The sequence below is a fragment of the Scyliorhinus canicula genome, chromosome 15 (assembly GCF_902713615.1).
Source record: "Scyliorhinus canicula chromosome 15, sScyCan1.1, whole genome shotgun sequence".
Classification (NCBI taxonomy): Eukaryota; Metazoa; Chordata; class Chondrichthyes; order Carcharhiniformes; family Scyliorhinidae; genus Scyliorhinus; species Scyliorhinus canicula.
Window position 1 is genome coordinate 115,391,624 of NC_052160.1, and position 14,499 is coordinate 115,406,122.

The 14,499-nt window shown below is 49.6% G+C and overlaps 1 protein-coding gene across 5 annotated transcripts in view; it reads right to left on the reverse strand.

The window, feature by feature from the left end:
* The window catches only part of LOC119979117 (TBC1 domain family member 22B-like), a 355,807-nt gene that overhangs the window by 19,423 nt on the left and 321,885 nt on the right, over positions 1–14,499 (reverse strand). For all 5 annotated transcript variants that reach the window (XM_038821122.1, XM_038821126.1, XM_038821121.1 and 2 more), the window contains one exon: positions 529–624. In XM_038821122.1, coding sequence (XP_038677050.1) covers positions 529–624 — 96 coding nt within the window. The remainder of the gene's footprint in view (positions 1–528; positions 625–14,499) is intronic.

The window sequence follows — 14,499 nt, forward strand, 5'->3', positions numbered from 1 at the left end:
CAATTAACTTTAGAACCAATGGGGTGTTTTGGAAGTGCAGTTACTGTTGTAATGTATTGAAACAGGGCAGCCAATATGCACACTGAGTGGTCCACAAACAGCAATGAGATAAATGATCGGAATCTGTTCTCGTGATATTGGTTGCAGGGTGCATACAGCCCAGCTCACTAGGAGAACATTCACGCTCTTCTTTGAATAGCACAATGGTATTTTCTTTGTCCAGTGAAGAGAGCAGACAAGGCCTCCCTCATCAAGAGTGCAGCATTCCCCCCGCCGCCCCCCCCCCCCCCCCCCCCCAAGAGTGCAGCACCTGCCCGAAGTCTCTGGAGGGGGCTTGAACCTACAATTACTACTAAGCCAAGGTTGGCACCAAAATGACTTCTGGATCGTCTGCTTTGATCAGGTATTATTGGTTTTAAGTGGAATTTTGATCAGAGTATCCTCACTTTCAGTTTGAAGCAGAATGTCAACTATCAGAATATAGGCAATTTGATATCCGTCACACATATACAGGCAATAATTACTTACTTGAAAGTCATCTTCTTCTAAAATTTCTTTTCTCCATTTGATGAGAAAAGCAGCACAGACATACAAGTGGAAATGTGAAAATCCCTCTGGCTCTGACTGTAAAAAAAATATGAACAGGAGTTACTTCAGAGGCGAGATTGCCCAGTGGTATAAATCATTAAGTTCCAATCTACTGTGGGAGGCGACTGAGCACAAGGGTAAAACACCATCCCAATTTATCACACAGACATACCAGTATTGCTCAATACAGTAGATTGATGCTCCACATCTTGCAAGGAACCTTATAACGACTTCTAATTTTAAAAACATTTTTACTGAGGAACTATAGAGGTGGAATTTTCCCATATATTTTGAAAGTGTCGTTCCCGGTAAGAAAACTAAGGAGAATCCCACTGGCGTCGGTGGGAAAACTCGCCATATATTTAGCCACTTCAACAAAGTTTTCCCCCCCCCCACGTGATTCACGTGGCTTGCCTCTGTCCCGCAAATACGTTAATCTTGTAATCAGTGGGGCATGCCTTTTAAACGCCTCCTCAGCACTTGTTCCAAGTCCAGTCGGAGTGGTGGTGGTGGGGGAGGGGGGTGAATGGGGGGGGGGGGGGAGGGGGGTGAATGGGGGGGGGGGGGAGAATGGGGGGGGAGGGGGGAGAATGGGGGGGAGGGGGGAGAATGGGGGGAGGGGGGAGAATGGGGGAGAATTGTGGGGGGGAAGAATGGGTGGGGGATGGGGGGGGAGATGAGTGTCGCAGGGGATGAGTGTCGCGGGGGATGAACGTCGTGGGGGGGTTGAGCGTTGGGGGGGGATGAGTGTCGGGAGGGAATGAGTGTCGGGAGGGAATGAGCGTCGGGAGGGGATGAGCGTCGGGAGGGGATGAGCGTCGGGAGGGGATGAGCGTCGGGAGGGGATGAGCGTCGGGAGGGGATGAGCGTCGGGAGGGGATGAGGGGATGAGCGTCGGGGGGATGGATGTCGGGGGGGATGGATGTCGGGGGGGATGGATGTCGGGGGGGGATGGATGTCGGGGGGGATGGATGTCGGGGGGGGATGGATGTCGGGGGGGGATGGATGTCGGGGGGGGGATGGATGTCGGGGGGGGATGAGCGTCGGGGGGGATGAGCGTCGGGGGGGGGAATGAGCGTCGGGGGGGGATGAGCGTCGGGGGGGGGATGAGCGTCGGGGGGGGGATGAGCGTCGGGGGGGATGAGCGGCGGGGGGGATGAGCGTCGGGGGGGGATGAGCGTCGGGGGGGGATGAGCGTCGGGGGGGATGAGCGTCGGGGGGGATGAGCGTCGGGGGGGATGAGCGTCGGGGGGGATGAGCGTCGGGGGGGGGGGGGGGATGTGTGTTGGGGGAGGAGGAGTGTCGGGGGTGGGGGAATGAATGCCAGGGGGAAAGTGTCACATTTCACAAGGAGCACTCACCAAACGTCTCGATGCTGCTGACAAAGGGGTGACATCCTCTACCCACAATTAACCAGATGTCCAGCAGGCAAGGCCACCAACCCCGTTGGGAAGCTTTGACCACGATAGCGCCAATTCTCTCCATAAGAGCAAGCATGCCAAATTTCATCACCTTCTGACCTGGCAGGCTCCCGCGTCCCATCTGTCTCATTCTAAGACAAACCCAAGCACGATACCGGCACAGTGGCTAGCACTGCTGTCCCACTGCGCCAGGGACCTGGGTTTGATTTTGGTCTTGGGTGACTGTGTGGAATTTGCACGTTCTACCTCTACCTGCGTGGGTTTCCGCTGGGTGCTCCGGTTTCCTCCCACAGTCCAAACATGTGCAGGTGGATTGACCATGATAAATTAGGGAATAGGGCGGCAGAGTGGGCTCAGGCAGTGTGTGTTCTTTCGGATGGTCTATGTAAACTCGATGGGCTGAATGCCCTCCTTCTACACTGTTGGGATTCTACTAAACAAAATACTAGCATGAGCGGGCACCTGCTGCAGTCAGGCCCGAGCCGGGAACCCCAATGCTGTTTGGGGAAACTGCCCTTGAGCGTTTATTCTGATCCGTTCTCATGAGGCTCTGTTGTAGTAACGTATTCGCCGGAAGTGATAGAGATGTGGTGCTCCTCCATCTCTCCTGGTCTAGCTGCTCGCCCTGCTGTGTTGTCAGCTTGTACAGAGTGCAGCAGACCACAATGATGCGGGCGCCCTCTGGGGGCTCTATTGGAGAGGTTCCCCTGACCAGTACATCACACTGGATAGACATACGGGCAGATACGGGAATGTCCCAGCGCCCACAGTGGAGACTAGATTCAGGGCTGTTAGCGGATGAGGAGATCTGTGAGCGAGTGAGAGAGGCCATTCGGGGGTACATAAACATGAATGACATGGGAGAGACTGCGGTTAGGGTGGTCTGGGAGGCACAAAGCAGTTATTACAGGGATAAAACTGAGCGGTCGGAGCTGGACAGGTTGGTAGGAGAAATCTTACAGGTGGACAGGAGATATTCGGAGTCTCCAAATGAGGAGCTCCTGAAGGAGCGTCAGAGACTTCAAATGGAGTTTGGGCTCCTTTCCACAGGTAAGGCGGAGGGTCAGCTGAGGAGGGTAAAAGGGTCAATATATGAACATGGGGAGAAAGCAAGCTGCCGCATCAGCTGAGGAAACAGGAGGCGGCAAGAGAAATTGGGAAAATAAAGGATATGAGGGGGAAGACGGTGAAGGACCCGGAGGTGGTGAATGAAGTGTTCCGGGAATTTTATAGCCAGCTATACGAGTCGGAATGCCCGGTTGGGGAGGAGGGCATGAATCAATTTTTGGGGAGGCGAGAGTTCCCGAAGGTAAATGAGGAGCTGTTGGGGGCCCTGGGGGGCTCGATTGGGCTTGGGGAGGTGATAGAGGGACTAGGGGCAGTGCAATCAGGTAAAGTCCCGAGACCTGACGAATTCCCAGTGGAATTTTCTAAGAAGTTCTCTGGGTTACTGGGGCCGCTCCTGGTTCAGGCTTTTAACGAGTCCAAGGAGCTGGGAGTACTCCCCCCAACGTTATCACAGGCATCAATTTCTCTCATCCTGAAGCGAGACAAGGATCCAGAGAGCTGTGGATCGTACAGGCCAATCTCCCTCTTGAACGTAGATGCCAAATTATTAGCAAAGATCCTGGCCACTCGAATAGAGGATTGTGTCCTGGAGATAATTGGGGAGGATCGGACAGGATTTGTAAAGGGAAGGCACCTGGCATCCAACATTAGACGGCTTCATGCAGGCGGAGGGGAGCGAGGCTGAGGTGGTAGAATATTTCCATGGACGCGGAGAATATTTCAGCCGGGTAGAGTGGAAGTATCTATGGGATATTTGAGTCAGGTTTGGGCAGGGATTTGTGGAGTGGGTCCGGTTATTGTACCAGGCCCTGGTGGCAAATGTAAGAACTAACCGAGGATGGTCAGAATACTTTAGTCTTTGTCGGGAGACAAGTCAGGGATGCCTGCTCTCCCCATTACTGTTTGTCCTTGCCATAGAACCTTCAGCAATGGCTCTGAGAGCAGCGGATATCTGGAGGAGTATAGTGTGTGTGTAGGGGGGGGGGGGGGGGGGGGGGTGTGTGCGGAACACAGGGTCTCTCTCTAATAGACGATTTGCTGCTTTATGTCACGGACCCGGTTTTGGGGGGGGGAGTGGGGGGGATAACCAAAATCATGGAGGTAAGGATAATTTGGGCGATTTTCAGGCTATAAGTTAAATATGGGAAAGAACGAGGTGTTCGTGATCCAGGCACGGGGGCAGGAAAGGAGGCTGAAGGAGCTACCTTTTAAAGTGATTGGGAGAAGTTTTAGGTATCTGGGGATTCAAGTGGCCAAGGATTGGGGGCAGCTTCACAAGCTAAATTTGGGCAAAGCAGTGGATCAAATGAGATTTTTGTAGATGGGACATGCTCCCACTGACGCTGGCGGGGAGCGTTCAGACAGTGAAGGTGACGGTCCTTCCGAGACTGCTTTTCTTTTTTCAGTGTCTCCTGATTTTAGTCTCAAATGCTTTTTTCAGAAGTGTGAATGCAGCGTTATCGAGGTTTATATGAGCGGGTAAAACCCCTAGAGTAAAGAGGACACTCCTGGAATGGGCCTGCAGAGAAGGGGACTTGGTTCTTCCGAACTTTATTAACTATTACTGGGCTGCCAACATATCGATGGTCAGGAAGTGCGTAGTGGGGGAGGGGTCGGTCTGGGAGCAGATGGAGGCAGCATCCTGCAAAGGTACGAGTCTGGAAGCTTCACTGACGGCGCCCCTGCCGTTCTCGCCGGCTCGGTACTCCACGAGTCCTGTTATGGTGGCAGCCCTGAGGGTGTGGGAGCAATGGAGGCAGCATATGAGACTGGAGGGGGCGTCAGTGTGGTCACCGATCTGTGACAATCACCGTTTGTCCCGGGGGGGCTGGATGGGTGCTTTAAGATATGGCAGCGGGCAGGGATTGAGAGGTTTGGAGATCTATTCACCCAGGAGGGCTTTCCGACCTTGGAGATATTAGAGAAGGAAGTTGATTTGCCGGGTGGGAAGAGATTTCGGTACCTTCAAGTGTGGGACTTTGTGCAGAGACAGGTCCCAAGCTATCCTCGCCGCCCCCTGAGGGGACTACAGGATAAGGTGCTGTCAAAAACAGGGGTTGGAGGTGGGAATGTTTCGGAGATATACAGGGAACTGTTCGAGTGGGAAGGGGCCCCTATCAGAGAGGTGAAGAGGAAGTGGGAAGACGAGTTAGGAGATGAGCTGGAAACTGAACTGTGGGTAAAAAGCCTTGAAAAGGGTAAATGCATCCTCGTCTTGTGCTGGACTTACTTGATTCAGTTCAAGGTAATCCACAGGGCCCACATGATGGTAGCCCGAATGAGTAGGTTCTTCGAGGAGGTGGAGGACAGATGTGGACGGTGTGGGGGTAGCCTGGCCAACCATGCTCATATGTTTTGGGCATGTCCGAAACTGAGGGATTTCTGGCAGGGATTTGCAGATGTTATGTCTGAAGTCCTGGAAGCTAGGGTAACTCCGAGTCCAGAATTAGCAATATTTGGGGTGCCGGAGGATCCGGGAGCCAAGGGGGTTGGGAGGCCAAGATCCAGGCCTTCTCCTCCCTGGTGGCCCGGAGACGGATCTTGCTGAGATGGAGGGACTCAGAGCCCCTAAAGTCAGGAGTGTGGGTCAGCGATATGGTAGGGTTTCTCAGTCTGGAGAAAATCAAGTTTGCTCTGAGAGGATCAAAAGAGGGATTCACCCGGAGGTGGAAGCTGTTCATGGATTTTTTTTAACAAAAACTGAATGTCAGCAGTAAGGGGGGAAAGGGAAAAAGAGAGGGGGGCGGGGCGGGGAAGAGAAGAGGAAAACAGGAGGCATGGTAATGTTAATTTAGTATACGGGTAATTGGGGATAGGGCAGGAGAAGTGGGGTACGTGGTTTATTGTTTGTTGTTATTTTAGGGGGTATTTTGTGCGTCGACACGCGTGGTTGTTTTAGAAATGTCAACATGTAAAATTGTGAAAATTACAAATGCTTCAATAAAATATTTTCTAAAAAAAAAAAGGAGCCATTCTCCAGCAGCAGGTTGTTAAAGTGGCCGAGCGCAAGACGGAGCTCGCCAGATGGTCATCTGAGCATGGCACCTGCTGCGGGGAAGCCAATAGACCACAGGGCAATATGTATCAAAATGTAAAGGCAATCGATTCCGGATACTCCAGCTGCAGGTCTCATAAAAGTGAACACGCTGTAGTCAGGGTGGAGATATCACCAGATGTCCACCAAATAGAGGGACCTGGCAAGCGGCGCTGGGTACCGAGGCAGTCCCTGGCCTCGAGGGTGCAGTTGAAATCCCTCCCCACCCCCTCCCCAGAGGACGATGCACTCGCTTGCTTCGATGGAGTCAAGTAGAGTGGACACATGTCTTAGAGAAAGTAGTTTGCTGCCGGCCAGAATCACAGAATATTACAGTGCAGAAGAGGTCTTTCAGCCCAATGAGTCAGCACCGGTGAGCTAGGGAAATGTAGAGCTTCACAAAGTGAAGCATCACTCAATTTCACGGACCGGTAGATGCGGCAATCAGCCTGGCACAGGCAGCTTGACCCCCCAAGATCTCAGGCTGAAAGCACGGGGCCAACAAGATAGCCATGCCAATAGAACTGGTGGCCAGGTGCCTCACGTAGAACGCTCCTCGTCATTCTAGGAGCCATGTGGCTTCCTCTCCCAGAATGGTGTGTGTTGCCTGCATGAAGTCCACTCCACACTTTCCATTCCAGAGCACCGCAAAGGGTTCTGGAATCTGCACTCTGCCCCCTTGCTGCCTTTGATGTTACGACTAGCTATGGTCACCTTCATGTCCGAGAGCTCGGAGGGAGGGGAGGTGCCTCTCCATTCCCTCAGGTGCTTGGCGAGGAGGCCATTCACTCACAGCTGCGCGTTTCTCTCCATGTCTCGTGTCCTCTCCATGTCTCGTGTCCCTTTGCCATAAGCACTGGCGGCCTGGACCAGCAGTGCCAGATACAACAAGCAGTTCAGGGCCACCTCAACTCTTTTCCAGCGACCGGGTTGAGCAACGGGAAGTCCCAGAGTTCCCCGGAAGGGATGAGGGGTCACTTGGAGGGGGCAGAAGGCAGTCCAGCTGATGGGCTCAAGCTCACCTACCCCCCCTCCCCGGCCACCCAATTCCACCCGTAGGATCGACGACAGAGGGATCCTCCTCGGGCTCCTCTCGCAGGCCAGTGGGAGGCAGCAGCTCAGACCCCATGCACCGGGTCACCCAGCAAGTCTGGAAAAGGCTCCAGACGCAGAACAAAGGTGTCAGGCTGGGATGGAAAGAGGAAACTCTCCTTGACATCACCACCCAGTGACCCAGAGGTCAAGGCGCTGCCACAGTCCCCCGGTATTCTAAAAATGGACATCTCCAGTATGCAAAAGAACTCTGGGCAGAATAAAGCTTTGAGGGGCCCATCTGCACCAGGTCCTGAGGTGCCCTGGTCAGCGGGAATGTGCGAAAGCACATTCTTCCTTTTAATCTTTGTTTTGTCCCTGTCCCCCCCGGGGCAGAGCATGACTTTGAGGGGTAGGGGCACCATATTCTTTTCATCGGGGTGAGGCAAAGAGATATTTATAACTTCATGAGCCACAGAGTTCCACCCGCCGCTCCAGGCACCAAGCCTCTGTAGGTGAAGCAGATTCAGTCCCAGCCTACACCTCCTCACTCTGCTTCAGATTGTGGTTGTTGTTTGCCCTGAAAGCTTACAGCCCCAAATCCAGACCCATGGCCCAACCTACAGATCTTGCTTCCCTCTCCAGCTCCTTATAGTTTTCCCCAGCAATTAAGAGCTTCCCAGGGCAAATAAAGATATATTCCTCCACCAGCAGTGTTTTTTGTGAAGGTAGTGTCAGCCTCCTCTTGCCCCAGAGAGCAGGTCTTTTCCCCAGGCAAAGGTTAGTCCAGCAGTAGCAGCAGTGTCACAGCTGGGGGTCACAATTGGGAGCCATCAATGGCACACTCATGCATATCTTTTTATTAAAACAGTAAAAAATATATACAAGGCCAAACGGTACAAACACTAATTTTGTGTTGGAGAAACAGGATACCCTCCCCTCAAGTACCAACATACGGGGAGGGGGGTAGGATACTGTGATTACATCAACACATTTCTACAAAAAACAAATGGTACAAGCACTGAACTTTGCACTGGAGAGACCAGATACCCTCGCCTCTGTACCAACAGAAGGGAAAGGAAGGGGGGTGGTGGGGAGAGAGGGGAAAGGAGGGTGGTGGGGAGAGAGGGAGTCGCCCAGAGGGGGTGGCACACTTGTGCATTGCAAACTGAATAAATTGTACAATTGACTCAAGGGTCAGGGAGCTTCCCCTTGTGGCAGGCGAGGCACAAGTGATGCATGTGAAGACTGCAATTTGCAGTCACAGAATTACAGAATACTATAGTGCAGAAGTGGCCCTTCCGGCCATCGAGTCTGCACCTGACCTGCCTACCTAATCCCATTTGTCAGCCTTGACCTGTAGTCTTGAATGTATTGATGTGCCAAGAGCTCATCTAGGTACCTTTTACAGGATGTGAGGCAACCCACCTCTACCACCCTCCCAGGCAGTGCATTTCAGACTGTCACCACCCTCTTAGTAAAAACATTTTCCCTCACATCCCCCCTGAAACCTCCTGCCCCTCACCTCGAACTTGTGTCCCCTCGTAACTGACCCTTCAACTAAGGGGAACAGCTACTCCCTATCAACCCCCCTCATAATCTTGTACACCCCGATCAGGTCGCCCCTCAGTCTTCTCTGTTCCAGCGAAAACAACACAAGCCGATCCAACTCTCTTCATAACTTAAATGTTCCATCCCAGGCAACATCCTGGTGAATCGCCTCTGCACCCCCTCCAGTCTAATCACATCCTTCCTATAATGTGGCAACCAGAATTGCACACAGTGCTTCATCACTTCCCTGCTTTTGTAATCTATGCCTTGATTGATAAAGGCAAGTGTTCCAAATGCCTGTTTCACCACCCCATTAAACTGCCCTTTTGCCTTACACTTCAAGGTCCCTTTTCTTTCGAATGAGCAGAAAAGTGGCTGATGGAATTTAACCCTGAAAAGTGTGAGGTAATATACTTTGGAAGGAGCAATGTGACAAGGAAGTATTCAATGAATGGCTTGACACTGGGAAGTTCCGAGGGACCTTCCAGACATCCCATGTCCTCTGGCTTCACAGTGTAGAACGCGTGTGGGGGTTCATTCTGACTGCACTCGCCCTTCACACCCCCACCTCTCTTGTCCTTCCCTTGTGAGGGTTTTCAGACCGGAAACCACCCCTTGTCAAAGACCTCTACTCTGCCCATGCAGCCTGGGATCCCCACTGCTGCAGGTAAAATAGTGGTGGAGTTGAAATGAGGCCTTTAACTAACGATTAGTTGGCTACATAACGGCCGCGAGAAGGCGTTGCACTTTATTTTGACGAGCCCCTCCCTCCTTCAAATATGACAGCAGCGGAGGGGTGGGGGTAGCATGTAAAAAAATCAGCCCCTCACGCCTGAACTATAGCCTCCTGAATGAAGGTCAACAGATTTCACTAATGTCCTTTAGGGAAGGAAATCTAACATATCAATACACAAATTCAGCCTCTCATGCCTGCTCCACCATTCAATAAGATCACGGCTGATCTAATCTTAACCTTAACTTCACTTTCCTGCCTACCCCTAATAGCCTTTCACTTCTTCCTTAAACATATTCCAAGACTCTACCTCATCCATGCTTTGAGGAAGAGAATTCCAAAGTCTCACACCACTCAGAATATGTTTTTCCTCTTCTTGGTTTTAAATGGGCAAGCCGTTATTTTTAAACAGTGGACCTTAGTTCCAGATTCTCCCACAAGAGGAATGATCCTCTAACCTGTCTTGAGACAGGTATCCACCCTGTCAAGATCCCTCAGGATCGTATTTGTTTCAATTAAGCTGCCTCTTACTCTTCTAAACAGCAGCAGATACATGACTAGCCTGTCCAACCTTTCCTCATAAGACAACACACCCATTCCAGGTATTAATCCAGTAAATCTTCTTAACTGCTTCCACTGCATTTACATCTTTCCTTAAATAAGGAGACCAGTATTGTACACAGTACTCCTTATGTGGTCTCACAAATACCCTGCATAAGTGATGCATAACCTTCCTACTCTTGTATTCAATTCCTCCTGCAATAAAAGATAATATTCATAGAATTTACATTGCAGAAGAAGGTCATTCCGTCCGTGGAGTCTACACCAGTCCTTGGAAAGAGCCCATGCCTCCACCCTATCCCTGAAACCCAGTAACCCCACCTCACCTTTTAGACACTAAGGGGCAATTTATCATGGCCAATCCACCTAACCTGCACATCTTTGAACGGTGGGATGAAACCGGAGCACCCAGAGGAAACCCACGCAGACACGGGGAGAAAGTGCGAACTCCACAGACAGGTATTGGATACCGGAAATTTATTAGCTTTGCTAATGACTTGCTGCAGCTACAGACAAACCTTTTGCAATTTGTGCACTAAGACACCAGGATCCCTCTGCATCTCAGAGCTCTGTCATCTCTCATCATTTAGATAATATGCTTCTTTAAAAAAAATTTTTTTTTTTAGAGTACCCAATTATTTAATATTGGCTTATTTTTTATTTGTTCTGTCAAAATGGGCAATCTCATATTTTCCCATCCCAGTCAGATTTTCCCATTTGCCAGATTTCTGAAGTCAGTATCTATACCATTTTATAGCCTCATGTCCTCTTCACAACTTACTTTCCTACTTATCGATGTGTCATTAGAATATTTAGCTACAGACCATCAGGCTGTAAGGGTTGAGGTACCAGCACTGATCCCGGTGGCACACCAGTCGAACCAGAAAAATGACCCATTATACCTACTCTCCATTTCCTGTTTGCTAGCAAATCTTCTATCCATGCCAATATGTTACCCCCTACACCATGAGCTTTAATTTTCCTCAATAACCTTTGATGAGGCACCTTATCTTTTGAAATATCTAGGTACAGTACATCCACCTGTTCTCCTTTATCCATAGCACCTGTGACTTCTTCAAAGAACTTTAATAAACTGGTTAAACATGATTTTCCTTTCACAAAACCATATCGACCCTGCCTGATTACCATGAATGTATCGAAATGTCCTGTTAAAATATCTTGAATAATTGTTTATGGGATTTTCCCTATGACAGCTGTTAAGCTAACTGGCCTATAATTTGTTTTTTTTGTCTTTCTCCCTTTTTGAATAAAGGAGTTACATTAGCTATTTTCCAATCTAATGGACACTTCCCTGAATCTAGTTAATTTTGGGAACTTAAGACAAACGCATCAACTATCTTGTGAGTCACTTCTTTTAAGACTAGAGGATGAAATCCTTCAGAACCCAGGGATTTGCCAATCCTCAGTTCCAACAACCCTACCAATACTCAACTAAAGCCATTGTCCTTACTTGGTTTTTCACACGTGACTCCAGACCCACAGCAATGTGGTTGAAATGGCCGAGCAAGCAAAGGGCAATCAGGGATGGGCAACAAATTCTGGCCTTTCCATCGACTTCCACATCCATTAAAGAATAAATAAAAAATAATTATCGCTTGTACCGATGCAATAGCTTTTAGTGATTTGTGCACATGGGCACTTGGATCCCTTGGCTCTTCCAAATCGCGTGTGTTACTATTAAAACATTATTCTGATTTGTCTTTCTTGGAATCTAACTGGATTTCAGATTCTTCATATTGTTTGCATTTAGACAAATGCTAATTGTGAAGAACTTTCAACTTTGTATCAGGGAAAAGTATAATTTTCTTATGCTGTTAAAATAGCCATAATTAAAGTCCGACTCAACATAATGCTATTGAGACGCTCCATTACCCTGAAAACCTAGTAACTTTCACAGCAGTATCTACAGGCAGATATAAACTGAAACACAGATCAGCAAGAAAAGAAATTCTTCCAAAACAAAAAGTATAAAACCTGGAGCTGGATTCTCCATTTTTGGGACTAAGACCCCATGCCATTGGGGAAACTGCGGCCTTTAACGCCAGGAAAACTGGCGTTAAAAGGCCACAGATACCCCGTTTTGCTGGGGGCTAGCAGAAAGCCGCCGTAGAGCTCGCGGCTCTAGCAGCCGATACAGATCCCTGCATTTCTGGTTCAGAGGCCGTGCATGCGTACGCCAACGGCCTGCAGCAGCCACGCCATGCTCCATGGCAGACTCAGCCCGCGGACCTGGACCGTCAAAATAGTGCCCCGCATCGGCCGCTCGTGCGCCCTGGACCGCCCGCACACATTACCCCCAGCCTCGAATGAAGACCCCCCTGCCTGCCGATCGGCCCTCCCGTGACTGTGCTGGCCTCGGACTGAATCCGCAGCCGCCTCGCGAGGTTCCTGAATGGCAGGACCTTAATAGATCCACGCAGTCAGGAATTCGGCTGGTCGGGGACGGAGCATCGCGGGGCGGGCCTCAGGCAATGGCCTGAGGCGGTGGATACTCGTGGAGAACGCCAATTTTCAGGAGGTGGAGAATTGGAAAACCGGCAGCAGTCTCTATTTCGGCACCAAAACGGATTCTCCGCCCCGTCGCCGAACGCAATTTCGACGTCGGAGAGCGGAGAATCCAACCCCTTTTTTGTCATTTCAATTGCAAAAGAATTGACTCTTTCTACAAGTGCAACTTAAGAGTAAAACTGTTTCGTTCTAAATTTATCAAATTGCTCAGAGGCTACAGTGAAACAGTTTACTGTGAATTCAGAATTAGTGAAAATCCACTTAAAATGGAAAGGGTTGCAACACCTAGTTCACTTACCATGTAACTGAATGGAATATCACATCTCTGGTAATTAAATTGATAGCTGCTTATGAGGAGAATTAGAGTTCTAATGTTCTACTGCTTCATTCCATAAGGGGCTCTTGGTATACATTGCGTAGATCAATATAAACCAGTGGCTCTAGTATAAAAACAATTTATTTTTGTGCATTCATTCCTGGAATTAGTCTTCGTGTGAGGCTGCAGCTCTCTAACTCATTGTATTGAAAAACAAAACGTCGGTTCCTTGACAATGGTTAGCAGTGGTTTAATTCACTAGAGGCATCACATCTGAACAAGATCTTATCCTTTTTGGACACCACATTCACATTACTGGCTTAAATCTTCTGGTATTCATAGTGTTGAAATCTGGACTTAAGTTGGAAGATGTGTGTCAGCACCCCACAGAAGACTTGAGGCGCGTACACATGCACTGAAATTGGCTGGGCAGTTTAAACTTCCAATGGGTTGAGTTCCACTGCCCGGAACCCTTTGCGAATGTCTCTGACACAGAGTTCAACTTCACAAGAGTTGGGCCTTAAACAGATACCTACCCACGGTATATGACACTGGCTAACACCCATTCTCGCTCGGTGATTAGCCAGCTGAACTACCCTCTCCCCAACCCTCTCCACCCATTTGCTCCTGTGTTTGTCAGTCTTCTGCAGCTATGTTGCGCTGATCCATTGCTGCTGCGATCGAAAGTCTGGCTAAAATAACAGAATACGGTCCCACCCCACCACCATTTTCCCATAATCTTGGAACTTCTCTCTCCAAGTGAGGATCTAATTTCCGGATCAAATCTGCCTTTATCACACTCTTAGGCGATGCACTCTAGTTCATAACCACTCACTGAAGGTTTCCCCCCCCATATTGCCATAGCCTGTTTGGAAATCACCTTAAATCAGTGTCCTCTGGTTCTTGACCGTTCTATAAATTGGAACACTTTTTCTCTATCGACACTGTCTCGAGCAAGATTTTACAAAGTTTGGGTAGTGACCCAAGGGTAGGCCGGTGAGCGATCGATCGCGGTGCTCCGGGGTGGTCCCGATTGCGGGAATAGCGGGTGCTGCCACCTTTCAAATGAAAATAAATGCGGCTTTGTGGAGTCTTCTGGCCAGAAGTGGCAGCAGAGAGCAGATCACGCGACCTTGATGTACACTTGTACACTTGATGTCAAGCACCCTCCATGTATGTGCTTTTGGCACCAAATCACGGAGCAGTGTTGCTTCTATTTTCCAGCTGCTGGCAAGAGGACTGCGGAGATGGATTATTTTCTTCAAAGGACTTTGGAAGCAAAACCATCAAACCCTGGAACCGGAACAGAAATCTTAGTAAAATATTCATCTTGTCTGACCGAATCCAGCCTGCCAAGCTCAGAGGGAGACCATCACACCTCTGCAAATCGGTCCTGACCTTCCCAATCAAACTCTTTCTGGTTAAACATACGGAGCCAGGCCCAATCCCGAGCCACCTGACATCTTGTTGAAAAGGACTATTAAATGGGATAGGTCTGTCCACAAATTACCCCCTGGGAACCAGGCTAAAAGGTCTAAAAACCAAGGAATTTGGCGGAAGCTATCTTGCATGCGACCTCCTTCTACATGTCCCCATCGGAAGTCTCCTCGGATAATATGTTGATATAGAGCTGTTTCCATGGATATATCGCATGAAGAGTAATAAA